General features: G+C 51.3%; 2 protein-coding genes across 6 annotated transcripts; both read right to left on the reverse strand.

The window, feature by feature from the left end:
* Positions 1 to 27: 27 nt before the first annotated feature.
* WBP2NL (WBP2 N-terminal like) lies at positions 28 to 10,529 on the reverse strand. 2 transcript variants are annotated; one of them, XM_065676956.1, is made up of 8 exons: positions 10,444 to 10,529; positions 7,262 to 7,370; positions 5,946 to 6,081; positions 4,430 to 4,522; positions 3,296 to 3,493; positions 2,848 to 2,970; positions 2,400 to 2,476; positions 28 to 1,500 (listed from the first exon to the last, which is right to left on the reverse strand). In XM_065676956.1, the coding sequence occupies exons 1-8, from the start codon at positions 10,500 to 10,502 to the stop codon at positions 1,453 to 1,455; spliced, it is 843 nt and encodes a 280-aa protein (XP_065533028.1). In that variant the 5' UTR covers positions 10,503 to 10,529; the 3' UTR covers positions 28 to 1,452. The 2 variants fall into 2 exon arrangements, with proteins under 2 accessions (XP_065533028.1, XP_065533038.1); XM_065676966.1 differs by lacking the exon at positions 4,430 to 4,522.
* A 96-nt stretch (positions 10,530 to 10,625) lies between these two features.
* Positions 10,626 to 27,918, reverse strand: SEPTIN3 (septin 3). Of its 4 annotated transcripts, none has more exons than XM_065676991.1 (10): positions 27,441 to 27,918; positions 20,397 to 20,588; positions 20,038 to 20,166; positions 19,239 to 19,320; positions 18,724 to 18,861; positions 18,279 to 18,396; positions 17,749 to 17,844; positions 16,089 to 16,185; positions 15,554 to 15,605; positions 10,626 to 14,309 (listed from the first exon to the last, which is right to left on the reverse strand). In XM_065676991.1, the coding sequence occupies exons 1-10, from the start codon at positions 27,751 to 27,753 to the stop codon at positions 14,174 to 14,176; spliced, it is 1,353 nt and encodes a 450-aa protein (XP_065533063.1). In that variant the 5' UTR covers positions 27,754 to 27,918; the 3' UTR covers positions 10,626 to 14,173. The 4 variants fall into 4 exon arrangements, with proteins under 4 accessions (XP_065533063.1, XP_065533088.1, XP_065533081.1 ...); XM_065677016.1 differs by having other exon boundaries at positions 16,089 to 16,188; positions 27,441 to 27,916; XM_065677009.1 differs by lacking the exon at positions 27,441 to 27,918 and adding an exon at positions 26,136 to 26,222 and having other exon boundaries at positions 16,089 to 16,188.
* Between the last annotated feature and the right edge of the window lie 43 nt (positions 27,919 to 27,961).

Here is a 27,961-nt window from a genome sequence, read left to right on the forward strand (position 1 = left end):
CAACGCACACAACAGTGACCAGGCAGCTAAAAGTATCAACACTCCTGTATTAAAGTGCAATGCAAAAGGTTACAAACATTCATGATTGATTTTTTCTTCATTTTAAATACAGAGTTATTAGAATATCTCTCAGACCTAAAACGTATTCATAGATAAGGAAATTTCCTTCCCGCTATGCAGGGCTGCTTTAGGAATTTCCACTTGCAAGTCATACAAGCCTGATTTACAGGAGAGCCCTGGCACACAGGGAAGTGAGAAGGAAAACACTCCTTCCCCTTCACTGTGAAGGTAGGAAGGCTGTAGGAAGAAGCATGATCACTCCCTATGCAAAGGATCACAAGCGTCTCTACCAGACTAGGGGGACTCTCTTCAGAGCAGATTTAATGGCACTATGTCCTAGGGAAGAAGGAAAGGTTGTGGTTGAGCAGCCAGTCCCTGCAAGAGAGCTGAGCATCAGTAACACCCACACCAGGCATCAGTTCCCCCCTGAGAGAGGGCACTGCACCCCCCAAGCATCCCAGCTCCAGTACTGCAGCGCTTGGATGCAGTGGCTAAAGGAAAAGGCCCACTTCCCCCTGTGGAGCCAGCAGACAGCACGAAGCTGCTCAGCACACAGAGCTGTGGGACCCATCTCCTGACAAGGCTAGCCCCAGGTTATCTTCCTAATGCAACAGACTTTGCTCCAAGGCAAGCAGCTTCCTGTGCAGCACTTGTCTCCTCCATTACGCAGCACAGGATCACTCCACAGGCACAGGACCTGCTTCTAGGAGAGGGGAAGGAAGACTGATCCATACCTCCAGTCTGTCAGCTCACTGCCCTGCAGCACGCCTTTGTCTGCTTTTCTGTGCAGTGTCCACAAGGAGTGGGGCCCACCCCCTTCCCTCTTGCATAGCCAAATGCTTCAGTGTCTTTCTGGATGCACTTCCCAAGTTTGTCACCCCATGTCTGTTGGTCCAGGACATGAAACACGCTTCCAGCACAATACAGAATGTCCAGAGTCCCATCTCATGCTTAACTGTGCCAGAATTTCAGGAAACCTAATACCCTTCCGGGGCACCCAATGGTCTACCTCTCCTCTTGGATGGTACTTCAGAAGTTTGGCATTCCAAATAGTTTTACTCCAAGATCCCAGAACCTTCATATTTTAGTCCTAGATTAGTGGTGTGGTATAGTGGTGGTTTAATATGAAGTCCATCTTTCTCTTCAAGCCAATGGCAGAGCAAAAGGTTAGTGCTTCGACCCCATGAGATAAAGCAAATAAGAAGGAAAGTGCTGTTGTTCCACCTTGCATTGCCACTGACTGAGTGTTTAAAGGCAGGTGCTCAGTTGCCCATCATGACATATACTGTATATACACAAAGAGACCTAGAGATACGCTAACCCAGGGGGTAGGGACAGCCAAGTTGTTTTCGGAGACAGAGACTGCGGGAGGCTGGTTGCAGCTTCCTTCTGCTAGTTGTTCTTCTTATCCTCAGGAGGTGTATAAGGAGGTGGCTGATCCTGGAAGGAGATACAGTGGAGTCAACAACCCTACTTGTTTCATGACAAGCTCTTCCCAGGCATTCTCAGGCTTGGCTTACAAGAAATGACTGCTCTTCAGTAAGCTACAGAGCGAGCCAGGAGCTGTGTTTTAAGCTGTCATTTCATCACACCATTCCTCTCTAGTATCAGTACACTCCAGGATATACGCTGCCTCCCACAATGTTTCCAGTGAAGGTCCCCTCAAACCCAGGAAACAAATGGCCTACTGCAAACAGGCCATGTTTAAAATTGCATTTAATTTGTTTTAATCACCACACTTCCAGGGCTCTGTTGATGTTCATAGCTCTGACCCAGCAGAGAGCAAACCCCTGGGCTGAGGGCCAGCTTTGCTGCTCCATCGGTCTCCAGCCCACCACAGAGCCACGGGAGGCAGTGAAGGGCACAGGCACATCAGCTACCACATACCACTGTGTAAGCTACAGCCTGCCTACCACCTGCCACTGACTGAACAGTGAGAGACAACCCTGTCTCCATACAGCTCAGAAGAAAACGAGAGAAACCCACACGCTCTCCTCCTTAAGTGACCTGCTGCTCTTTAGCCCTTCTCACTTTCAGGCCCATCAGAAAGCAGAGTACTCTGTCTGTTCTGTGCCCATGCAAATTTGCTATGCCTTTAAGAGCAACACAAATACCAAATGGCTATTACTGGAAAAGTCTTAAGGTGCTTCTCCTTTCCTGACTGAGGATTTAACATGGGACAAATAGCCACACCTTCCTCCCAGGAAAACACATACTTTCTGTGCATGTTCAGTATGAAGGCACAGTGGACTTTGCTAGGAAACAAACCACTGTCTCCACTGTCTCTGCTAGCAAAGATGAAGAAGGAGGCATAGGCAGACCACAGGCACAGTACTTACCACAGGCATGTATACATTGTGTGGGTTGGCAGAGTTGTAATACGCACTGGAAGTGGCTTCCATGGCCCTACTGTCTCCTACAAAGGAAAGAAAAAGCCATCTTACATGCCTTAGGCAGTGGCCCAAGTCCCAGAGCCTTCTCCCATAGCCACAGCTCTTTTGAGGAGGCAACAAAGGTCCAAAAAGGCAACAGCAACTGCAGCAAGCTGGGTTAGAATTCAGAGCCTTGGGAAAGCTGCAAGCTGGCAAGAGCTGACCACAACCAGTGCAGTGCAGAGCTGAAGGGTCCCCATCGACCCCCCGCTACCTCAAATAATTGATCAAGACAACTCTGAGCCCCTGAAACAACAGCTTCTGCACCCCATGCTGTGCCCACACCACCACCCACAGCTCCAGCCCTAAGCACCCTTCTGCACCCAAACTCTGGCAGCCCCCAAGTCTCACTTACCTGGCATCCCTGGGCCCAGCGAGGCTGCGGGACCTGAGGGTCCTGCAGGAGACGGCCCAGAGTAGGGGGGCAGAGGAGGTGGCACAAACATGGGGCTCATGTTGGGAAGTGGTGGGTAAATACCTGAAAAAGATGAAACTGGATTGATGCTTTGAACCATGGCAATGGGACAGGGTGGAAGAGAGCTCACAGGCTCAGCAGCACACTGGTTCTGGACAAGAGCAGTGGTGAGAGAAGCTCTGGAGGCTTGGCACGGGTGCAGACAGCAGGGATTTGACATGCCAGGAGGCAACAATTCTCTGCCAAGCAGCAGCACCATTTACAAACAACATTTTCACCTCCCATCCAGCTGCAAATAGAGAGACAGTAACCCCAACCATACCACTGTGATTTCTTTACAGCTAACACCAAACACACCCTGCCAGTCATCACCACACAACTTCCAAACCTGGACTCTGGGCATATGGATATCCCATGGGCTGTGGAGCAGGTCCATAGGCATTCATCGGAGGTGGTGCATAAGGATATGGTCCGTTTGGTGGTGGAGGAGCTGCATAGCCCTCAGGAGCAGGTGGGGTGGGTGCATATCCTCCAGGAAAAGGTGTATAGCCATAGCCAGGGTTCTGGAGAGGAATGCCACTGGAAGCTAAGGAACATGTGTTTACTAAGACAGACATCCTTTTGTTACAACTAAACATATAGAATGAAAGGAAAACAGTCCTCTTCATGCAGCATTGCTTCCCTTCATCTAAATTCACTACACAGTCCTGGAGTGGTGCTGTGCTTGCAAAGCATCAGTCTCCTCCCTGCAAGTTCACAGGGTGCTAAAGGAAGCCCACTACAAAAACACTAGCTATCAGGTACTAGTCCCGTCACAGAGCTCCCACTGCTGGAGGAAAGACCTCTCTAAAGCAAGTAGGCTGCTTTTTGCCTCTTTTTCAAACTTTCTTATCGGGGGGGGGGGGGGGAAAAGGTACATCTTTAAATGCACATTCCTTTAAAAAGAAATCTTTCTTACCAGAAATAAAGTACATTCTTCCCCCATTCAAAAGTTTTAAGTTATTTTTTAAGATGTATTTTTTCCCCTCTCCCCCATCTTACTCCAGTATTACAGAACTGAGCTGAGTGAATGAATTTTTCACCATCACATATTTCAATTTTATTGCAAGAGGAATAAGGGTCTGTAGAAAAAAGGTGGTCTGCCTCAGGAGCACAAACCCAAGAATATTCTGACTGCAAAAGGCACTAAGATGAAATAAAGAAGAAAGACTGGAAGTTGTGGCTGCCCTATCCCTGGAAGTATGGGGCTGGACGGGGCTTTGAGCAACCTGGCCTAGTGGAAGGTACCCCTGCCCGTGGCAGGGGGGTTGGAACTACATGATCTTTAAGGTCCCTTCCAACCCAAACCACTCTATGATACTATTCTACGAAGGCAAAACAAAAATTCCCCTGGCAAGATTAAAAAATACATTAAAAAATGCGGAAGTGTGCACAGGGTACCCTTTTCCCCCGTGAAGCTCAAGAAGAGCACTACTCTAACCAGCTCAGCCACGGGGGAACTGCAACTCTGAAGATCCCTTACCACTAGAGGCAGCTTTGAGCATCAGCTGTCCAAACTCAATGGCTCCTCCACTGTTGAAAGTCAGTTTAAATGTCCCCTGCCCTTCCCAGCCACCTAGGGGAGAGAGAATTAGAAAATAAGAATTGAAACAATCTCCTCAGTAGCAGCCAAGACAGCAAACCGGCTAAAACTCCAATTATTTTGGAAAGAGACATGGAATTGCTAGCAGATGACCCCAAAAATAGAATCTCAAGAAGATCAGGAATTTATTTATTTACCCTTTAGAAGACAATCCCCACTACAGTTACATAGGAGCAGCCTACTGTAGATACTAGGCTGTCTTGTTCTCTCCTGAAAGGTTTAATAGAACCTAATAATGAACACAGTGTAAAGAAAAAAACCACTTAACTCACTGAGGTGAATTCAGATGAAGTTTTACTGCTGACCTCAGTGGACTACAGATCAAGATCTGCAGCTCAAGCTAGGACTTAAATGCAATACTTAAAATCCATTTGACATGTGGAAGCTCAGACAGATTATAAACACTTCAGTAAAATATCAATTTTTTGGAAAAAGAAATCAAGTAGGAGATGAAATTGCAAGATAATTGAGTGCTTTGTTTTGCAGGGTGTTTTTTGGTGTTTCTTTTGGGGGGTGCTCTGGGTTTTTGATGATTTTAAGAAAAAAGATTTCATTTAAATAGAACATTTCATAGAATACGATTTATCTTCTTTGCCTAACAATGAAGGTAATAATGGAGTATAGAAATGCAACAAAACAACCCACCATGGACACAGTCAGCCCCTTAGTCACCTCTTTAAAACCTCTTAGGATGATTTCAGCCCAAGAAAGTGGGCTGATCCACAGTCCAGAGGACCCAGTCACTTTAAAACATTGTTAGAGACAGAAAGCAAACGTATAAGCTCTCCAGATGCCATCAAAATGCATATAAACTAATTCCAGGGGTGAAGAGTGAAGAAATTTGAGTTCTTGTTTTCAACCCCTGATTATCTTCTGCAACTCCCCATGTTTGGTCATGACCAAACCACAGTTTCATCATCAAACTGAGAACAAAGCTAAATCACTGATATACAGCAGCATCCTAGCTGCAGCAAACATCCCCAAGGTGGTAAGTGGCTACTGACCTTCAGAAAACAAAAGTGTTGTTAATCCTGTCTATCAACACCAATGACTGCTGACTCGGTCACTTACCTATCCCTTCTAGGTCAAAGACAGAAGAAAACAAGCACATACGGAAACTGAGTAAACACAACATACACAGCAAGAAACAAGTTACAGGATTAAACAAAAGTCATCCTGTGAAAGTCAGTTACCAGCTTTGGGGGCAGGAAGTAACACAGAAGCAGTGCCTTAAAGGTCAGAAGACACAAGTTATCTCAGTGAGGACATCTCAGCTGTACTGCCACAGCTACTCTGTCTGTCTTTCCTGTGCTGGGTATGCTGGGTATGTAATGCTCAACAGAAAAGGACTTTCAACACTCAGGAAGAGTTCGATCTACAGAGCACAGGCACATACCTCCAGCCTCCGCCTGGATCTGTCCTTTGATGTAATTGGCAGAGAAAACAGGCTGCTCAATTGAGCATCCTTTCATCAAATAAAATGGCATCATGAAAGACAGCATAGGATCCTTCCCCTTTGACACAAAGATCATCTGCAAGACAGGAGGGAACACCTCTGAATTATATGAATTAGGTACAAAGGGTGGTCATGGAGTTCTAGTTGTAGCAGCATCCAAAAAGAGGATAACTGAACTCCTGCTATCAGTATGCACTATTATTTCACAGCTTTAATACTGCAGGATCCCAAACAGATCTGATGGCACATGGCTCACTCACCTGAAGTGTGTTATGTTGCAAAATCATAAATCACTCAAAACACATGTGCACATTTAGACAATTTTATTGTGCTGCTGCCCAGGGTTCAGCTCCAACAGTTAATTTTTTCCCTAGTAGCTGGTGCAGTGGCTGTGTTTTAGCTTTAGTCTGCAAACAATGCTGATAACACACCGATGTTTTAGTTGTTGCTAAATAATGCTTACCCCAACCAACGACTTTTTAGTCTCGTGCTTTGCCAGTGAGGAGACGCACAAGAAGCCAGTAGGGAGCAGAGATGGGCCACCTGACCCAAACTAGCCAAAGGGTGTTCTACACCGCAGCATGTCATGCCCAGTATATAAACTGAGGGGAGTCACCTAGAAGGGCAGATCGCTGCTCAGGTCAGGCTGGGTATCGCTCAGCAGGTGGTGAGCAATTGTATTTTGCAGCACTTGTGTTTTCTAAGCTTTCATTTCTTCTCCTGTTGTTTCCTACTGTTATTGTTGGTATTCTTTCTATTATCACTATATCTTACTTTCTATTATCACTATATCTATTATCACTATATCTTACTTTATTTTAGTTATTGGACTGTTCTCATCTCAACCCATGGGGTTTACATTCTTTCGATTCTCCTCCCCATCCTGCCCTGGGGACAGGGGAAGGAGGGGATGAACAAACAGCTGCATGGTGCTGGGTTACTGCCTGGGTCTAAACCACAACAACTGCTTTTTAAGGATAAGCTATGATAGTTTTCAAAGAAAGTAATACTGACTGACACATTATATGAAATACATTCTCTAGACAACAATATCCAGGACTGCACATGACTTTGTAGGGAACCAGGATTGTGACGCAAGCATGAACTATTCCATTTCCACCTTCCCTTCTCCTACCTAGTACTCTCAGTGGTTTCTCCCATAGCAAAAGTCATTTCTTCTCTCACCAGCTAGGCTTCTGGTCTAAAGTCTACAAGATCCTTTGAGAAAGAAGAAGCCCTGCTAGCATCAGACTTACTCTGTAAGGGGTGAGATAAAGCATCCCCTTCTTGGTGCCTCTGAAGGCTTCAGGCTTGCCCGTCACGTCACTGAAGGAGAGCTCCACATCTTTACAGTGTTTGAGAACACTAGAGGAGGAAATCAAACAAATCGGAGAGACAAACTCAGCAACAGCTCTGACACACACCCCCATCATGCAGGGAGGGGACAACACACCAGAAACAATGAGTATAATCCCAAAAGAGCCAGTTCTGATGTGGGCCCTGACATTCCTCCTTTGAACACAGATGGGTAATTTATGCGGAAGGCAAGAATTCATCCTCTCACCTGTGACAACAATCCTCTCACCTCCTCCACAGAGCGAAGATTTAAATGACAGTTTCTCTTTCTGTCCCCCAAACCATCAGGCCGAGGAATTCCTCTCTCTGCATGAGAAGACCCTCAGCCCAAAGATCAGGGCACAGAAAGGGTGGAGGTGCCTGAAACCACCCCCTTGATGGCCAGGTATCATCTCAGAGCAAGCCTCTCTCTCCAAGCCTGTGCTCAAATCCAACATTGTGCACCATACAGGAAAACAGCACTGCTGTAAGACTGCACCCACTGTGCAAACTGAGGAAGTTGCTTCAGTAATACCCTCACTGCTGACCCTGCTTCACACGATTTAAGTATTTGTAAGAAACAGCACCATGCTATGGAACAAAATGAGGAGCCAGTAATGTCAGCAACAAGGTTATTGTTGTTGGATATCTACGGGAAAGTGAGAGAAGTTTGCTTGTGACACAAAGCCAGATGAGAACTGTGATCACCGCAGGGTCAAGGGCATGGAGGTGCCTGGAAAATTAAACCTATTTTAAGGAAAAATGAGTCAATTTGGGAGAGCATGTCCATGAATGTGCAGGGCAGATCCCAAACATACCACCTAGTAAGAAAATTTGCAGAATAAACAAAAAGGCCTTGGGGGTGACAAACCTACAGCGTTAACAGTGTGTTACAGTCACAGAAGGATCTGAGGTGTTTGATGGTTCAAGAGCTGGAAAAAGAAAACATAAGCTCTTAATCCAACACAAGCCTGAAGAGGCCGGGTCTAAAGTAATCCTGATGTATTCTGATCAGCACACTGTAGAAGTCAGATCAAGTCAGGAAACGGCAGAATTACTGGGGGAAGGGAGGAATCAGCAGGGCTAGTGTATGAGAAAACAACCCAAAGCCCTGCAGTTTGGGGTTGTGTGCTCTTCAGGGAAAAGCATAGCAGTATAGATGTATCTGAAAAATGCAGCCAGCCAAGGAGGAAGATATTAAAAGCCCTAGCTTTAATGAGAGAAAAACTTAGCCTGACCAGGAAATTCTACTGGGAAATTACTTCATAGTTGAGTAAGATGCAGCTTCCCAAACTGGCTGGGAGGGACAGACTGAAGAGACTGCAGAGAGCAATTTCCATTTCCAAGATGCAACGGGGAAACACTTCTTCTGAGCTAAATAGCTCCCCAACAGCCTGGATCTTACCAGAACACTTCCTCAACCACATCCTGTAGCAGCATTTCACGTCAGTTTGCCTCACTGGGAAGACTTTCTGCGTAGTCACTGTAACGTTTACTCTTTCCCAGCTACGCACACACACAAATTACACGCAGCAGCAAGCACCATTGGGCATAATGAGGCTGCTGAACTGGTTTGCATGGGCTGCCTGCATACCTGTGCAGAGCTGTCACAGGACAGCTGTGCACTCCATGGAGCCACGCTGCACCCACCTACGACTAAGTAGCACCTTGACGAATGGCTTAAGATCAAGGGATAAAATGATCTCCTTTAAGCCAGCAAGAGCTCAACATGCCAGAGAAGTACTGACTCAAGTACTAGCAGTCAGTTGTGAGCTCAACATTATCTAAAGCATATTTTTGGAGCCTATTTTTTCCTATTGTTTACCACCCTTGGTAAACAACAGGAAATCCACTCAATGATCCTTTACTGGGTTTCTCTAGCCAAGGCCAGGATGCCAGGAGCACCTGAACACAACCAAACCAAAGCCCAAGCCTGTCAAGCTAGTCTGTCAATCCCCACTCAGGGGGAGGGCAGGCATCAAGCCTGTGCTTTCATGAGGAGAGGACCTGCTCTGCTCAGGTCTCAACTTGGACAAGTTCTCCTTCCTTTAGGTTCATGTGATTCAGACTCCTATCTTCAGTGGCCTCTGCCTCTCTGACATCACTAGCTGGTTGCATAACATAAAAAACCCTAAACAATTCTTTGTGTCTTGAAAGTGATGGCAGCTCACTCTTCAACCCATGTGCTTGCTGGAGTGGCACTAAGGACCGATGGAGCTGCTCTGATGACTCCAGCAGGCCTGCTCCCCGCTGCCTGCCCCAGCACATTCCCACTTTAAGAAGCTCAACATGACCCAGCAATGTGCACTCGCAGCCCAGAAAGCCAACCATGTCCTGGGCTGCATCAAAAGGAGTGTGGCCAGCAGGTCCAAGAAGGGGATTTTCCTCTTCTACACCATTCTACTGAGATCCCACCTGGAGCTCTGCATCAGCTCTGGGGCCCACAACACAAGAGGGACATGGAACTGTTGGGCTGAGTCCGGAGGAGGGCGATGAAGACGCTCAGAGGTCTGGAACAGCTCTGCTATGAAGACAGGCTGAGAGAGCTGGGCTTGTTCAGCCTGGAGAAGGCTCCCTAAGGGGAAACCTTAGAACAGCTTCCAGTGCCTAAAGGGGCTACAAGAAACCTGGAGAGGGGTTTCTACAAGGGTCTGTAGGGACAGGACAAGAGAGTGATGGCTTTAAACCAACAGAGGGGAGATTTAGATTACAAATCAGGAAGAAATTCTTCCCTGTGAGGGTGCTAAGGCGCTGGCAGAGGCTGCCCAGAGGAGCTGCGGCTGCCCCATCCCTGGCAGTGCTCAAGGCCAGGCTGGACACAGGGGCTTGGAGCACCCTGCTCTAGTGGAAGGTGTCCCTGCCCGTGGCAGGGGTCGGAACTGGGTGAGCCCTGAGGTCCCCTCCAACCCAACCCAACCCATTCCATAGTACGGTGATTCACGACAATAACGCAGCCCCCAGGGCGGGTCGAGCCGGGAGGGGACAGGAGTCGCGGCAGTGGGCACCCGCTGCCTCCCTGCGGCGCGCTCCGCCAGCCCCCGGCTGGGCCCCGCTGCGAGGACAGGGGTGAGGAGCCCCCGCAGCACCATCCCCGGCCCCGTACCTCTCGGCATTGGGGATGACGACGCCACCCTGCTGCGAGTGGTGCCTGTTCAGCGCCATCTTGTCCCCCGCTGACCCCGCCTCTGACCTGTGACGCTCACCCTCCTCTCTCCCCCCATAGGGCCCCGCTTCCCTCGACACCCCGCCCCCGGCGACGCGCGCCGTCAGGAGGACGTGAGGCGGTTGCTAGGCGACGTGAGGTTTAATGGCGACCGGCGCGGAGGGCGCTACATCGGGCGGCACCGCCCGGCTCGGCCCGCAGCGCTCCGGGCCCCGCGTCTGCCCCGTGACGGGCCGCGGGCTGCCGCTGGAAAGGGCCGCGGCCCGGCTCCCGGTTGGGCCCAGGAGGGTTTCCCCCAGGCTCCCGGTGCGGTGTGTGGCTGAAGAGCGCTTTCTGCCGCCCTCTGTTCACGTAACCATCGCAGCGCCGCTTCCTGCTTTCCAAGCGGGCTGCTGCGGTGGAGAGGAGCTGGCGGCCTGCCTCGGGCAGCCGTTCCTCAGGCGCCCGCTCACCGACCGTACTGAGCTGGAATTAACTTGTCCTTACGACTAACCACAAATACTAGTGCCTGCACAAGCGCTGCTTGCTCTTCTGGCCCTCTGCTCACTGCATAGCCACACCTGCCGTGGTGTTCGTTACCGGCTTAGCCTGGTGGAATTTATCCAGCCTTTGGGATTTACCGCAGTTTGTCTGGTGAGTGGCTTTGGTGGTGAAGAGTTGTCTCTGAACACACTGAGGACGTATCTCCAGCGTAAAATTTAGCCTCTACCCTCCTACGGTATCGTTCAAGTGATACCCGAGGGATCATCTGGCGTGCTGGGGTCATCCTGCGCGCAGCTGTTGGCACACAAGAGCTGGGATTCGTTCAGGCTTTTCCTACCTGATCCATCCACAGAGACTTTTTCCCAAAGGTGTCTGCAGCCGTTGCACAACATGTGACAGTCTTTATGTTTGCCCTTTGTAGACCTTCAGACAGACGAGCAGATGGCAGTGAGGAATAGCTGAGCCCGTTTTTCTCAGCTCACTTTTATGGATCCTTTAGAATTAGTCCATGATCCGGCAGGAAATTATAGAGCAGAGCTTAAAAAACACCTTATTACAAACGAACAAAAATTCCTAAACCTATAGAGCAAATACATGGCCTTGTCCTTGCAATCCAGTTACAAGCAAAGAAAATTCCCTTCTGTTGTGTGGGGTCTGCTTTGCTTTCATTAAGCAGGGCAATCTTTGCCGTAACCCTTGTTTGGGGCCAAGAGTCGTAGGAATGACCATACCACAGCCCAAGGTGATGCAGACCAGTGGCAAGAGAGTTCCTCCAGACGATGGAGCACTGCTTCGTGCTTGAGTGCAGTGAAGAAGAGGAGCCCTGAGGGAGTCTTTCCTACTGCTCTGGGTTTAAAACATTATGTAGAGGCTGGGCAGGAGCAGCCAGAGCAGAGAAGGCTGAGAAGATGCTTTTGGTAGCCAGTGATGCTGAGAACTCCTCCATGGCTGGTGGAGACAAGCTGGGAGGAGGCTCTGACCCCACACTGGCCAGTGTAGGTGGCAGGATGGGGAGCAGTGTACGGTTTCTGTAGGGTCCATGGTACTGGTGATGGGGCTTTTGTTCTCTGCAGGTTGAGCAGGGCTGGTACACATGGAAGCTGTATGTGGAGCTGTGAACATGGGTGGTGAAAGGACCACAAAGGGCTGGTATGGCCCTCGTGTCCCAGCAGTGCTGAGAATGTCTGGTTTGTGTGGGCAGGTGGGAACGCAGGAGTGAGGAGACCTTTGCTTTGCAGGGACAGCACCAGAGAGAGCCACAGGATGGACATATACTCTCAGATGGTTTTGCTGAGGCTTGGAGAGCCCTCTTCCAGCCCTGGCCCCTGTACAGCTCTATCAACCAACCTCAGGCTTGGCTTCAGCCCTCTTCTGCTGTTCCCTTGCTGGGACCTCTTCCTCGCTCCCTCCTGTGCCAGCCTTCCCAACCTTATCCCAAATCCTTTGCACTCCCTTTCCTTGCAGTGCTGCCATCCCATTCTATGGCATTCTGCACTTGCGTTTGAAATGCAACTGGAAATTCTCCTGGAGGTGACAACCCTGGCCAGCCATGTGATGTGCTAGGTGACAGGCAGAGGCTGCCAAACTAGGGACATTCTCCTCTCTTCCCATCTGCCCAGCCGGCCCTGACACTTTCCACCTGGCTCAGAGACCCCCAGAAAAGAGGTGATGCCAGCTAGACACAAGCATATAGCTTCGGTGAAGTTGTGCCCCTTTCTGCTCCTGAATCTTTACCTTCCCTCCAGGGGAAGGTAAAATGAGAGCTTTCGAAAGGACACACTGATGAGGAGTTGTGCAGGATTGGGAGATGAAGCGGGAGAAAGCGGTCTGGAGAAGAGGAAGGTTCAAGTGGTCAGAGAGATGAAGGAGAGACAGAAAGGGTCAAGAGCAGAGGAAGTGAGATAGGGAAAGAAAGTAAGGAAGCAAGCTATGGAAGGCTAAAAGGGAATAACAACAAAAGCACAGGAGAAGGGGCCATGGAAGCTGGGAGGGCAGTAAGAGGGTGGAGGAGCAGCACAAGCTGAGACTGCTGGAGTAGCAAACGCAGACATCTCAGCGAGGGAAGAGGAGATATCTCTTTTGTTCCCACCATCAGTAGAGACCCAGTGCTTGTCAATCCATGGCTCTTTGCACTCCTTCAAGATCTTGAAGGCCATGTGCTGAGTGGCACTGCCCCTGGGAAGCTCCTAGCAGAGACCCGCCATGGCACTGTCTTCCCTGTGCTCCCACAGCACAGGGGCTGTGTTGTGGGAGGAAGGTTTGTCCAGGACCACCTCAGTACTGGTGGAGAGAGATTGCTGCAATGGGGGATGAAGTGGAGTGACGGCAGGACAGCTTGGTCTCATCTGTACAGGATCAGAAGCCTGTGACACAAGCACGGCTTTGGATCTTAGCACTGAGCAGGGCAAACGCACCCTCTGTAGCAGAACAGAGGGTGTTCTTTTTCTCTGGGTTTTGCTTTTTTCTTTTTTTTTTTTTTTCAAATACAGCTATTTTCCTCAAGCACTTTGATGCTTCTCAATAGAAGATACAGCCCAAGGACTAATTCTGTCTCCTCCCACTGGTCACTTCCTCTGAACCACAAAACATGTCAGTCTGTCACTTCTCTCATCCACTTCCAAGCTGCCATTTCCCCTTGGGAAGCCACAGCAACAAATGGGCTTAAAATGCTGGGCCACCATGCCCTCAGCCCAACCAGCTGCCTTCCCACCCACAGAGGAGCCAAGAGAAATCTCTGCTGCCCTCAGTTGAAGACACTGCAAGCACTGGCTTCACCATCTCTCCTGGAGTCTCTCCTTGCTGTGTCTTCAAGTGATTAAAACAGGACCACAGCATGACCCACACCTCCCACCTGCAAACCTCTCCTGCTCCTAGAAATCCTTCCCCCCATCCCTGTTCCCCCCAGACAAGACAGAGAGCTGAGACACAGAAACAAGAGAAAGGAACATGACGGACAGTCCGCTATGCGAAAACCAAACTGAGAATGAGGACACTCTGGGGAGGATAGGGGAGACCTCACCTTTGATCACTTAGGCGCACGCACACACTCACACTCACATCCTCTCGCACACATGGAGGATGCACCACATGTTTCAAGATGGGTCCATGGCAGACTCAAAGGTAGCAGGGGTGGGTTGTCATATCCAGAGACACTGGGTGACAGTGGGGGCGGGTGTGTGTGCGTCATTCACAGGTTACTTTCGTGGTTTTCCTCTGTCTCGACAGTCATGGGGGGCAGCCCTCCGTTGTCATTCAGCCGCTTGGCCCTGTAGGTCTCATAGTGGATGTTGTGGGTCACTTCTTTCAGGTCCTGAAGGTGAGTCCTGCAGGGGGCAAAGTGAAGGTGGGGTTAGGAGGAAGATACGATAAGCAAGATCAGCTCAGTCAGTATTAATCTTCTGATGATCATTTTATTCCCCAAGATAAATGTAAGATTTCTTTAGGCAGTCTGGCTAGTGAGCATACCCCTTTCTGCATGGATGGCATGGGTGCCACCATACACATCTGAGAGCTGGAGCATCAGCATTCAAGAATGCATACGCAGGATGCAGGATATGGGCTGAAATCCTGGCTGTGCTTGCCAGTGTCCTGCCCCCCACATCTGTGCCAGTGGGACAGCCACTGGCCATCCTGGTATGTCACAGCAGACATGGTCTTATCTGAAGCAGTGGTGAGACAAGGAAGCACAAGACAAGCACCAGGAGGGTGTAGCATGTCCACTGCAGATGTTACCTCAGAACACTGCTGTGAACATCATCTTTAACCTCCATAGAAAGCCTGTGGGCTTGCATTTCTGTGTACTATGTGATGATCACTTGGGTAGGATGTTTTCACTGTAAGACTTGGGGAAAGCATGTCTGCTGCAGAAGGTATCGCAGAACAAAAAGAGGGCAGTGAGGTGATGTCCAAGCATTGTCTCAATACCACCATACCAACAGGTGGAATGAGCCACAGGGCTCTATCTTCTAAACGTGTTTATTTTATTTTCTTAGTTTTGGTGTTGTTTTAAAACCTTCTTATATTTACAGGGAGCTGAGGTGACCCTGGATCTGCAGCTCTTCTACAGAATTTAGGGCAGGTATCACTTGTGCTGAGACAACTTCATGAAACAGAGTAGAAATAAGACAGAACAATAAAAGATAAATGAAATATGGAACTTCCCATTTCCAGGTCATATATTCCAGCACATCCCTCAGCCTAGTAGGACATATGACCTAGGATGTGGTAGTGGCCTCTTTTTCACTGACTCCACCCCAAACCTATTGTCAGCAACAAATGGAAGCAGTTTCAACCTAATATCCTTAATGGGATATAAGGGGGGTGGTAGTACCCTGCTTTTCTCCAGGCATCCAGCTTATACATGAAAACTAGTGCCTACTTCACACAGTGGTCGTGTCACTAAGAAAGGCACTAGAGCATCCAGCCCTTAACTCAGTCTAACCCTACCCCACATAAGTCTTCACTGCCTGAAATATACTCTATTTTCCTTTCCATAGGGGCTATTTCACTGTAAGAGTGTCTCAGGAAGACTCCCTGCTCATCAAGAGCAAAAGCACCATAGCCTTACCTGATGACAAAATCTCGAAGTAGGGCAAATTCACAGTGAGTCAGGTTTTCCACTGAAAAGGTAGCAAGCAAATGTTAGGTTCGACTTTTTCCAACAACCGCTTTGTGGTTACATGGAAGAGCATGGGAAGGTCATTGCTATGGGGCAGGTTCTGGGTGGGCAGAGCCTGCATACTTCAGAAGGGACAGACAGCTGTCTGAAAGGCACAGTCAGGCATCGAGGAGACACGCTAACAGATGCTGAGCAGTCATGTGTGCAATTGTATTTGAAAACCAAGGCAACCTCAGGACCTCAGCCTCACACACAGTGCTGTTCAGAGTGGCTCCAGCTTCTACCAGTTGGCAGCAGTGGTACCACATTGACCATGGCAGTTCCCTCCCAACAGTGCTATTTGAGAATTCTCTTCTTGCTTGGTTTCAAAAAGTTTATCACAAAAGGGATGGGAAGGTGGCCATGGGACATGCTGTGTGCACCCTGGTTTATTACTGGGCCTGCAGGGAAACTTTCAGCTCCCAGAAACAAGGGATTCTTTTACCTTCAATGATTCCCCAGGGTGTTTTCCTGCCCAGGACTCTTTTGCCATTCACTTGGTATTCCTTGTCGCTGCCCACTACTGCAAAGGGCATGCTTTCCTGCTGGGGAGAGACATGTGCAGAGATCTATTGAACCCGTTCCAGAGAGCAGCACAGTCACTGTTCCCCATCCGTTTTCCTTCTCTCAGCTCACCGAACATAAGGCCTTTTCCAAGAGGAGAGATTCTCCAGGACAACACTTCACTGGCAGTCATCTTTACCTTTGCACCCCCTAAGCTGAGTGGGTAGTTTGCAGCAGTGCAAAGGCTCAGGGGGGGGGGCTGGGCGTGGGGAAGAGCTTTTCTGTTCCCATCTCCAGCATTTCTGACGAGGGGGATAACCAAATAAGAAGTACCTTGGCTGGTACTTCTTATGAGGGTCTGTCAGCCCAGCACTATTCATGTAGATAATTTGCCCTGTTTCTCACCCAGGTTGTAGTTCTCCACCAGAAGGAGATAACTCAAAATAATCCTCCCCAGCAAGAGACATGAACATTCAACAAGACATTTGATGTCTGAAATGGTTGTACTGAGGAAGACCAGAAATGGGGTAGGGGTGCAGCTTTCCCTGGAAGTGGGACAGTAGGTGAGGCTATTGGTGACTGAGACTCTTAAGCACAGGGAGAAACCATCCATTTCCAGAACACAGGTGCTGGAGACGCTGCTATCCATAACGGTGTGCAGATGTTCATAGATTTGCTCTGCTTTATAGATCTCACTGGGCCTGGGAAGGGACTGCAGTTACCAAAGGAACGGAGATCAAAAAGCAGTTTATTTCTTAATGTGTGATGCTGAAGTGCAGAACAAAATGTGGTTGGTGCTCTCATCAAAACCAGTAGCTGTTTGGAGAAGAAGCAAAACCCATCTAGTCTTCTCCAGAATGTGTAATATATTGCCAAATGGGAAATGATTAATAAGATGGAGAAGGTGGGAATTTCTGCTGGGGCTGTGACAGTTGGGGCAGTTGAAAGGGCAAGTGTCAGGCAGCAGTACAAGAGTTTCTTGAGGACTGCTGTGGAGGACAGCCTATTTTCGCTAAGAGCCTAGCTACAGAAATGATGGGTGAGATAATTAAATGCACTAGCATCACGAGGCCAAGAGGTGTTGTCAGTACAAAAGCAGCCTGGGTTATTATATGGGAAGATGTAAGTTTGAGGCACAAAGAGCAGCATTTAGGGAATAACAGCAAGAATTTCTGCTACGACTTCAGAGCTCATGAACAAGTGGTGTCTGAGGGAATGGAAGGACCCCGTGTGCTAGTCAGATACAGAATGACCATGAGCCACCAGTGTGATGCAATTGTTTAAAATACACATGGGCTTAGCAGTTCAGATCACAGGAGAGATGGGGGAGCATCGGGTACCAGCACCAGTGCTACAAATCAAATCAAACTGGAGCAGTCACAGGAAAAAGTGACTAGGAGCATGGACTACTGAGGAATGGAAGGCTCATCCAAAGGACCTTGTCTCCTTTAGCTGACCAGAAGGTCCCTACATCTGTTACATCTTTCATTCATGAACCAAGAAGCATTTAAAAACCTCTAGTGACACATTTCCATTTTACACTTGTTAAATATGACCAGCCCTCATCCCCCCTTCCCCTCCCATGATGAAATGTTTCCTACCCTGATTTTGTCATTCTCTGTTTTATCCTCCAAGTCCTCATCGAATTCTTTCTGGGGGTAAAACTCGATCCCATTTACTTCTAGCTCTTTGCGTACCTGGGCAGAGAGACATCTTGGAGCACAAAACAACACAAACCTGAGGGAAAGGCAGGCGGAGTGGCTGGGCAAACACATCTGGGACATCCTTCCAGCAGGCAGGGGCTGGAGGGATTGTGCCTGGGGACTGGGCAGCAAAGTGAGGGCACACGGAGGCAATAATGAGTCTTTCTTCCCAAACCCCAGTTACTTGCCTGGCTCTGCCGTTCCCGTGACACTAGGTGTCACAGGGATACACACGTTTCTTCCCCCTCTAACAGATGCCTTTCTTGCTGCAAACAGCTGCATCTTCAGGACTTACCCCCCAACCCAGCACTAGACTCTGTGCATGCCCCAGGGACTGTGCTGCAATCCCAGGAAGAAGCATAGCATGCATTTCTCCCACCTCCAAGCCAGGGCAGGGAAGGATCTCCTGCAGGAGAGGAGATACTCACTCTTTGTTTGAATTCAGTCTTTTCCTCCAAGGTCATGGTGTCAGCCTTGGCAATAACTGGGATGATGTTCACTACTTTGCTGAGGTGTTTCATAAACTCCAGGTCCAAAGGCCGCAGGCTGCAGCCCAAGGGGGAACAACACGGAAAGGGTCACTTTACCCTCCTCCCCTTTCATCCTAGTGACTCTCCCAGCATCAGGGCATCAATTAACCCCCCCTTGTACGTACCCTGATTGCCACCACCATGCTCTCATCTCCTTCTTCCCATCCATCCTGCCCTCTCCCAGAAAACAGGGGTATTTCTGCTGCCCTTGTTATCCTAGACCCTTCCAAGCCCCACAGCACCCAAAATTAAGCACCCCTGAGCCTGAAATGGAGCAGTGCAGAGTATGTATCTGGTACAGAGCACCAGGGACTTGAGAAAGGATGAGGGACTGTGTACATACGAGTGGCCTGTGGGGGAGATGAAGTAGAGGCAGCAGTGCACTCGTGTGTCTGGAATTCGTTTCTTCCTTGCAATGTTCACCTCCTCTTTCAGAAATTTTTCATATTGCTCATTGATGTATTTCTCAATAGGCTCCCAGCTGTTAAGGTGGGAGAGAGAGATGAATAGACAGGTACAAATCTCCACATGTTCCTGCCTACAGTGTTCCCAGCTCTGACAGCAGCAAAACACACTCAGGCGTAAAAAATACCCACCACAAGCATCTCACCATTAGCTGAGATGTTTAAGAGTTTCTGTAACTGGGCACAGAAATAGGCACTTCCTATGTAATGTGTGCATATCCCCAAGCATGCACACAGGCCCAAGGTGTTCACAGTTCCATGTCCCCACTATTGGCTCCCTAAGTGCAATAGGAGTCCCAGATGATTTCCAGGCCAAGTAGATGAGAATTGCTCCATATACCCCCTTAACTCCAGCCCTTTCTGGGACACAAGTTCTTGACCATGTAAAACCCACCAGTTCTCGTTGTTGATCTGGTCCCCAAATCCTGGTGTGTCAATCACTGTCAGCTTCATTTTGACACCGCCTTCTTCGATGACTGGGGAAGACATTGCAAACAATCAATAAGCCTCCCAGGGCACTGCTCTACCATGAAACATGTTTCTGCACCCTACAAGGGAACAAGAGTGCTCTGCCCTCATCCCTGCCCAGCAAGCATTACCAGGCCAGGCTGGGTCATGCCTCAACAGTGGTGACCCCCACTTGCATTTCTGACACCAAATTTTGCTAACCTCTGCACCAAAGCCACCTTATACCACTCTGCCACAGGAAGATGGATTTGTGCTCAGTTTGTGGCTCAGAGCTAGTACCTGTCTTACACAACTTGTCCTCCCCATCCTGAATCTGAGATGATACGCATTACTCTGCGCCACTGTAGAAGCTATGCTGATGGAGATGTATTCTACCAAACTTGGGGCGGGACCCGCTAATGCAGTTTGTATTGACTATTAAGTGTCCGCAGGTGGGAACGACTTACGACAGGGCTTAATCTGCATATGTAGACTAATGTCTTGGCAGAAGAAACATCTATAACCCTTTTTTTACCCCTCGCTTTTGGCTGTGGCATCAGTGGCATCACTGTTTAAAAAAAGCCGTGGCTGGATCTGAGGCCATCTAAAACTGACACTTGTCCTTTAGCTTCCCATGGAGAAAGGACTGCCTAATACCAAAGAACTGTCTGCATAAACTACTGAGGTCTTCTGCAAGACTCTGCTGAAGCATAAGTATTGCTTCACCCCAGCAGCCTGGCTCTTACCATGCCCAATGGCTTTGATCTCCACCGTCTTGGGGATCTTCTCCTCCCGGTTCCATCCTGAAGATTTGCGGCTCACCTGGGATTTGAAGAGGGTGTTCACCAATGTCGATTTTCCGAGTCCACTCTGACCTGAGGATTGCAAAGAGGAAGCCTATGACATGTGCCACAGCCCTGCAATGACAGCAGGCCCAGGGGATGGAGCCAGCCTGGCAGGGGAAGGGACTGCAGGGGTCTCCTTGCCTTGTGCAGGCTCTCCTTTCCCCTGCACCAACCCCTCTCTGCAGGGCTCACCCCCCCACCTGGCCCCATAGGACAGTCCCTGGCCATAGTTTCCCATACCTCAGCTGGTACATGCCTACCTACAACCATGATGTTGAAGTCGAAACCTATCTTCATAGTTTTCTTCCGCATCTGCTCAATGATGGTGTCTATACCGATGTAGCCCAACAAATTGGCGTTAATGTTCATGGGTTTCATTGGCACAACTGGTTTTTGTCGTGGCTCTGGGACCAGCTCAGACATGGCTGCTTCGTTTTTGTTCTCCACTGGTCCTGCACAGGGAGAAAGATTGAGAGATCATCATTAAGCTGTAATAAGGACCTCCTTGCTGACCTGTCACAGGGACTGAGGGCAACTTTGAGCATCCATTTCAAGGGTACTTGATGACTGGGTGGCATGGATTTTAGCAGTAAGAAGTTCCTCTTCAGGGAGGAACATCGACTTGAGTTTCCAGCACACCCTTCAGTGTATCATACCAGATGAGGAGGCAGAGAAGTGGGGTTCGTTGAGCATGCAGTGTGCTGAATGCTACCTCCAAACAGCACAAGCAGACGCAGTCAATCTGGCTGGGTTCCTATTGGGGTGCCCAAAGTTCTGTGTGTGTCTCCTCAGTTTTGTCTCCCAGTTCTCACCAGGATCACTGGTGTTTTGCCCCTCCAAGTTTAGCATGAAATTTGCAGTGGAACAGACTTCCAAAAACTATCATGTGTCAAGTCCTGTCATTGAAACAGAGTTTGGGATTTACCATGGGGGACTTCAAAGCTTAGCCCTTGCCAGGGGCAGCTGCATTATTACCTGTGCTGTGAAGGCTGAGTTCCCCAGAGAAAGGCAGTGATGGAAGTGCAAAAGCATGGTCACAACCTCTTCACTTACCTCCCACCCATAGATCAATGGGTTTTATCGTGCTCAAGAAACTAATCATTAAGGCCAATAAACTAATTATCTGCATCTTTCCCTCCTCACTTCTTCCATGTAAAACAAACAGGCAAAGAGAAAGCTCCTGTGGGCTTTGTGGGCTCCCTTTTTCAGGTGATGGCACACACTGCTTGAGGTGGTCCTCATCCATTTATCTCCATCTCTTTTCTCATTAGTGAGCAGCTCCCACCCGCTGGGAGGAAGCTGAAGGTTGGGAGAGGACAGGAATTGGGAGAAAAGCTGCAGTTGATGGAGAAGGGAGGCATGAGGGATAAATCTAGAAAGGAAGATGAAGGGGATGGGAATCAAATACCTTTCATACACAAACCAGCTGCAAACTAAAGCCTCTCCCACTCTAATTACTTGCCTCCCCCATGCTTTGTCTTATTAGATGGTTATTTTCCTGGGACAGGGACAGCATCTGTTTTTGCTTGCTAAGCACTCCACTTGTTTTGGATGCCACTTCAGTTCAAGTATCTCACACTAAATTATCCCTTTCCATCATTCAGTGGAGTTTTTTGCTCCACTCAGCAGAACCCATTGGCTGCAGAGCAGGAAGTGAGAAGCCAGGCAAGCGACTGCCATTTGGTGGGTGATGGATGCTGCCTGGAGAGGAAGGTGATTCAGAGGTCGCCAGGCTGGGGACACTGACAGCACCAGGTCAGGGTCCTTGTGACAGCTCAGCCAGGCCAGGCAGAGACCGGGGCTGGGGAGAGGTCAGAGTGATGTTGTTTGAGGACAGGGTTAGGCTGCACGGGTGGCTGGTGACCCTGCCCAGCATTGCCACATCAAAGCCCCTGTATAGACACAAGGGCTGCTCTACACAGTGAAGATTTTACATTGTATGTAATCTTTAATACCCCGTGATCATGTGCTGAGGGCAGACCTTGTGGAAGGGCCACCACTGGCAGGGAGAAGGGTGCCTCCACCCAGCTCCTTCAACACCACTTGAGAAGTTTTTTATGTTAGAGTGGAGAAGGGATGCTCCCCCTGTGGGAGAGAGGGGTAGCACTTCCACCCATGCACAGCACTGTGGATAACGTCGGAAGGTTCTTGTACCTTCACCTTGCCGGCAGGGGAGTGCTCTGCTGGAGATGGTCCCTCACTCTGAGCTATCACCATCCTCTCCTGAAGCAGCGAGCAGTACCCTGGGGGGACCAGAGCACAAGATGGGCTGTTGGCTTGAACCAGGTTGGCAGCTCAGAGGCCCTCATGCTGCCGGGCAGCTGCCTGGGGAGCAGCCTGCCCAGCCGAGCGCTTCCCAGCTGCAGTCTGCTCTTGCACCCATCACAGCTCGCCTGTGCCTTCCCTGCTGACAGAGCATCCCCTGGGGCTCCTGCTGTCTTTTTCCAGCTTTCTCAAAGCTGCTGCCAGCCAGGAGAGCCCTGCACAGCATGGTGGGCCAAGGCAGCCAGCTCTCTTGCACTCTGCCCTTTGCCCCTCCTCACCCAGGTACAGGACCTGTGCCATAGTCATGTGGCTGTGCCATGCCCCTCATCCTGCTGCAGCGTCCTCCAGTGCACAGCTCACAGAGACCTGCTCTGGTCCCACCTACCCCAAAGACAGGGAGAAGAGAGAATGAGAGAGGGAATGATGTGGGGAGATGGGGCAGGGGATTGTGGTCCCAGTAGGGCACTTGCCTACTGCAGTAATGGGGGCAAATAAACACCAGAGGTGGACAGGGAACAGGACAAGGTGAGAAGAAAGCCCAGCTGAGCAGCTGCATGGGATGAGTGCATGACCTGGCTGCAACCCCTTTGCTGCCTGGGCTGTAGCTTGTCTTCAGGGAAGCTGTTGCCCTCTCTTTTATGCCTCCAACTCCTTGTTCTTACACAGGGAGGAGGAAGCAGGGAAGTTGCTGGCAGCCAACCTCAGGATCACTAAGAGGTTCATAGCTCATACCTCAGCCTCACCAAGGGATGCTTTGCCCAGAGCCAGGAGATGTTCCCAACTCTGTGGACATTCAATATATGGCCATCCGTTTGCAGGCTTTACTGCTGGAGCCAGGAGCTTGCAGCAGCTGGAGCAGATATTTCGGAGTCAGGTTCCTGACCACCCATATAAAGCCCTGAGACCAAGAGAAAAGATCTGCAGAAGACTCCGTAGACATTTCCTGGATTTTCCATCAGCGGTGTTGCCCTGGGCATTTGATTTTGGACATTCAAGGTCTCGGTGTAGGCACTCTCCCTTTCTCCTCTCTTCCCACACAGCCTCAGGCAGGGAAGCCCCATTTTGCAAAGAGGTGCCCAAGGGCTCAGCTTTCCACACAGTTTTCCACTTCTTGACTCCCACAGAGGAATCCAAGGAGCCAGCTGAGGAGCAGCTTGCTGGGGAGGCCAGGGTCTGCAAAAACCGAGGCAGAGCTATGAGAGCCACCTTGAGACATGAAACGTGCCTACTTGGTCTCTCAGGAATGGCTCCGCTTCACATGCAGTAATGCTAATGCTGCTAGGAAACCTCATTAGTGCCCTGAATGACTGGTCAAGGGGTAGTATTGTGCATGCTCGGCACATCCTGGCCCCTCCAGCTGTCTGCTGTAATGAATACATGATAGGGTACTACAGCCAGTACAGCTGATAATGAATAGAGGGTTAGCCAAGGTTAACCACTTGCATCCGCTGCTTGCATTGCCACCCTTTTCCTTGCCACTTTGTTCCGTGTGCTAAGCCAAGTTCATTTAAGAGGGTCGTTGCTGCCCGGTTCCTGGTGGGAGCCGGCTTGGGCTGGGCTGACAGAGGATAATCTCTGGCTCATAGGAGATGTACCACTTGGCTCTGGAGCAGGGAGAGGTGCAGCATCTGAGACTAGGGAGGGCAGAGCCTGGAGAGGTCCCCATGATCCCAGCTGGCTCCTGCTTCTAACACCCCCAGATCCACCCCAAAACCACTCCCTGGAAGGCTGGTGTACATGGCCAGCTGCAGACACCACTCCTGAAGCACACGCCTCACATCTGCCTGCTTCGTATTCACAGCAGCTAGCTGGGAACAGAGGTGGCCCTGCGGGTCCCTTAGGGGCTCAGGTAGTGGGGACTAACATCTACTCTGTCCCCATAACCCAGATACAGTCGCATCCCCTCCCCCTGCCCTCCCATCCTTTGTCTGAGTGGTAAGACGGAGGGAGGGCTGCAAACAGTTGCTCACCACAGCCCAGCTTCCAGCAAGGAAAGGCTATTTAACCCCCACATAGCTCATGGACAACCTCCTGGCAGCTCCCGTGTGGCATGAGGCTGTCCTACTCTGGCTGGAGGCAGAAACCGACACATGGGTCTCACCCCGGCCCCTTCCACTTACATGGCTCTGGACCCACAGTTCCACTGCCTGCAAACGTGGAACAGGGAAGAAGGATGGGGTTGGAGCTTGAAGGTGTCTGACAGGTGTAACACCAGGTTCCTAGGAAGAAAAGCCATCAGCTCCTTCAATAGCCCATCCTTCCTGGGGCTTGCAGGCATTGCTTCTGATCTGCAGAGGTGCTGGACTGAGCATCCCTCTACTGGAAAACCCTTTTACCCCCCAGTTTCCGTGATGAGCCAGGCATTTCTCCCAGTTGTGCAGGGCAAAGGCTAAGCTGTGCTGGATGCACTGTGTGGCCTCAGGGTGCAGAACAGAGCCATTCTTCTTACCAGATCTTTTTGCCTGGCCTGAGGACCACTGGACGTTTCCAGTGAGGCAGGGAAACTCATCCCAGTCCTTCGGCTGCTGCAGCCTTCCTGGCAGCAACCTTCCTTCCCCTCAGTGCTCTGCAGAGGGCTCGGGCAGGAGCCCGGCTCTGCCGGGGCCGCAGTGAAATCTAGGGCAGTGTGTGCTGAAGCTTCTCTGGAAGTGAAGGGAGTGGGGGTGAAGGGGCCGGGCACGTCCCCAGCCCAGCCGCTGCAGGGTTAGATGCTCACCTCAGCCCCAGATGTACCCAGACTGCCACTCGCCGGCCGAGCATCTCTTACCCCACACCCCGGCTCACCCCTGGGTGGCACGGCTGTACCACAGGGCGAGAGGATGCTGAGCACCCCTGGACCACCGCAGCTGCCTCTGACCCTGCCCGCCTGCCCGCCCGTGCGGGGCCTCCCTGCCCGCCGCTGGCTCCTGCACAGATGCACAAGGAGCAGCACAGGACGTCCCTGTTGCCCCTGCAGCCACTGCCTGTCACTAGCAAGGGACAAGCCAGCCGACGAGCAGCTTGTGGGCTTCCCCCAGCCCTGGACCAGCTCGGATTATCTCTTTCTTTCAAAGCAGCCCCTGACGCCAGCTACTCCCGATCAGATCCGCAAACAGCCCATCTCATTCTCCTTCATGCCAGACTGCTGCCACCAAAAGGAAAAAAGAAGACAGACAAAGCCAGGACCGATTTCCCCTGCTGCCCTTCGGCGTTATTCCCCCTCCGTGGCCAGAGCTGGGCAGTATGGAAGCACAGCGGAGGGTGCCTGCACAAAAAGCCCCAGCGGCGTCCCTCCGGCATCGCCCAGCCCTGCCAAGCCCAGAGCATCCTACCTTTGAACATGAAGCTTCCTTTGTCTCCGAATCCTCGCCCAAGGGGGTGGGTTTCCCCTTACTTTCCTAGCCTGACGCTGGCACGGCACGGTGGGCTACGAGGCGCCGCTTTTACCTCCCTCTTTCTTCCCTGTATCCTCTTCTCCCCCCCTCTCCTTCCCCTCCTTCTCCAGTGGCTATTTCAGCGGAGAGGGGATGCTGGTGCTGCTCCTGCTGCCATCGTCATGTGACCTGAATATTAAACATCGCCGCAAAATCTCCCCCCGCGCACCCTCCCCGGCTCCATCCCGGGCCCCGGCTCCATCCCCGGCCCCGCCGGGGGGGCGAACAGCCACGGGGATGGGGACAGCACCGCCGATGGGCCCCCTCCGTGCCCTGGAGGGGCCCCCCTTGCACACCCACATCACACAGGCCTCTTCTTACCCCTTTCCCTCCCAATTCCCCAGCGTTTTCAGCATCTCTGCTTGTTTAGGGAGGAGGATCATTAACCCTTCGCAGCTTGGCTCTGGCAGGGCGCTCAAGGGCGCTCTTTTCCCTAGGTATTTATTGCAAGGCCTCCCTTCTGCTTTCCCGGGGGAGGGAAATTAGGAATGTTTTGGCTCATCAGAAGTGACTTGCCCTTCAGATCCGCTTGTGGAGGCGTGAGAAACCTTCTCTCCTCTGGAGCTGCGACTCCTGGCTCTCGGCCCGTGGTGCAGAGGCAGAGCGAGTGCTGTCCCCTCTGTGTGTGTGTGTACACATGTGCATGCATGTGTGCATGCGTGTGTGGCCATGTGTGTGGTGAGCAGGAAGAGGTGCTGCCCATGGGCCATGCTGGGGTACGCAGGTCACATCCCGTGTGCCCCCGTAGGCATACACACATGCCTGGCAGTGCCCACCTGCATGTGCCCAGTGGATGTGCTTGCATCTGCAGAGTGGGCACATCCTGGAGGGGGATGCCCCTTCCTCTCTCTGTGTTTCCTTCTGCATTCTACAAGAAATCTATCTGGAGAGGGACTTCTTGCAAGGGCAAGTAGTGACAGAACAAGGGGGAATGGATATGAACAGTCAGAGGAGAGATTTAGATTAGATAGTGGGGAAAAAAAACCTGGAACTGCTCAAGGAAGTTGTGACTGCCCCATCCCTGGCAGAGCTCAAGGCCAGGTTGGACACAGGGTCTTGGAGCAACCTGCCCTAGCGGAAGGTGTCCCTGCCCATGGCAGGGGGTTGGAACTGGATGGGCTTTAATGTCCCTTCCAACCCAAACCAGTCTGGGACTCTGTTTGCAAACCCTGGCTGCACTGTGCCCCTGCCATGCTGTGCTGGGGCCAGGGCATAAAGGAAACTGCACCCTCCGTGGGTTACAGGACCATTTAGGAGTCACTGTCAGTCATTACCCAGGGTAGGCTGAGTGGTCCATAGCCTGGCTGCCGAAGACAGACAGACGACAGACAAGCATCCCAGCACCCCAAGCATCTCCTGACATGGTGCCCATGGGTGTCCATTTCCTCGCTGAGTGCCAGGCTCACCTCCACACAGGCTCACCTCCTGTCTGCCTTTGCCCACCCACATGACCAGTGTAGGGAAAGGAGAAATGGCCTCCAAGGAAGGAATTGCTCCCCATTGTCCCCATGTCACCACACTGCTCCCGCAGGGCCCTGCCCCATGCCAAGCCCCATGGCACTACCAATACACCCCTTTGTGCCTCCCTTCCCGCTTGCCCAGCCCATCCCAGCAGCAGAGACCCACCGGAGCATGGCAGAGCACAGGGAACCCCCATCTTCACCACCGGGGAGGCTTCGGCCCCGCCACGCCGCTGGGACCCCTCGGCCACTGTGGGCCGGGGCCGAGGGGGGACGGGGGTGATGGGCGCCGGGCCCCGCAGCCGCTCCCAGAGGAACCCCCCGGCACCCGCACTGGCCTGGCGCAGGGTGACTGAGAGGCAGCTCCGCTTCGTGGGGGCACCAAGAGGGCTGTCCCGCCTCTGCGACGGCGCCGGGATGCGGCTGGGGCCGCCTGGGACGGGCGGGTGGCCGCGGTGATGGGCGACGTCCTCCTCCATGGCTGCAAGAACGAAGGCAGGGTCTCGGCGCTCCCTGCTGCCGGGGCCGCGGCGTCCCGGGGCGCAGGTCCCCGGCAGCGCTGCCCAGGGGCCAGCCCGCCTCCGGGCAGGACAATAGCGAGCCTGTGCCCCGGGCCCACGCCCGGCGCTGCGGCCGCTCCTGCCCCTGCCCTGGCGCCTCCCAGGCTCCGTGCCGCGGGCAGCCCCG

The sequence above is a fragment of the Lathamus discolor genome, chromosome 1, assembly GCF_037157495.1.
Source record: "Lathamus discolor isolate bLatDis1 chromosome 1, bLatDis1.hap1, whole genome shotgun sequence".
Classification (NCBI taxonomy): domain Eukaryota; kingdom Metazoa; phylum Chordata; class Aves; order Psittaciformes; family Psittacidae; genus Lathamus; species Lathamus discolor.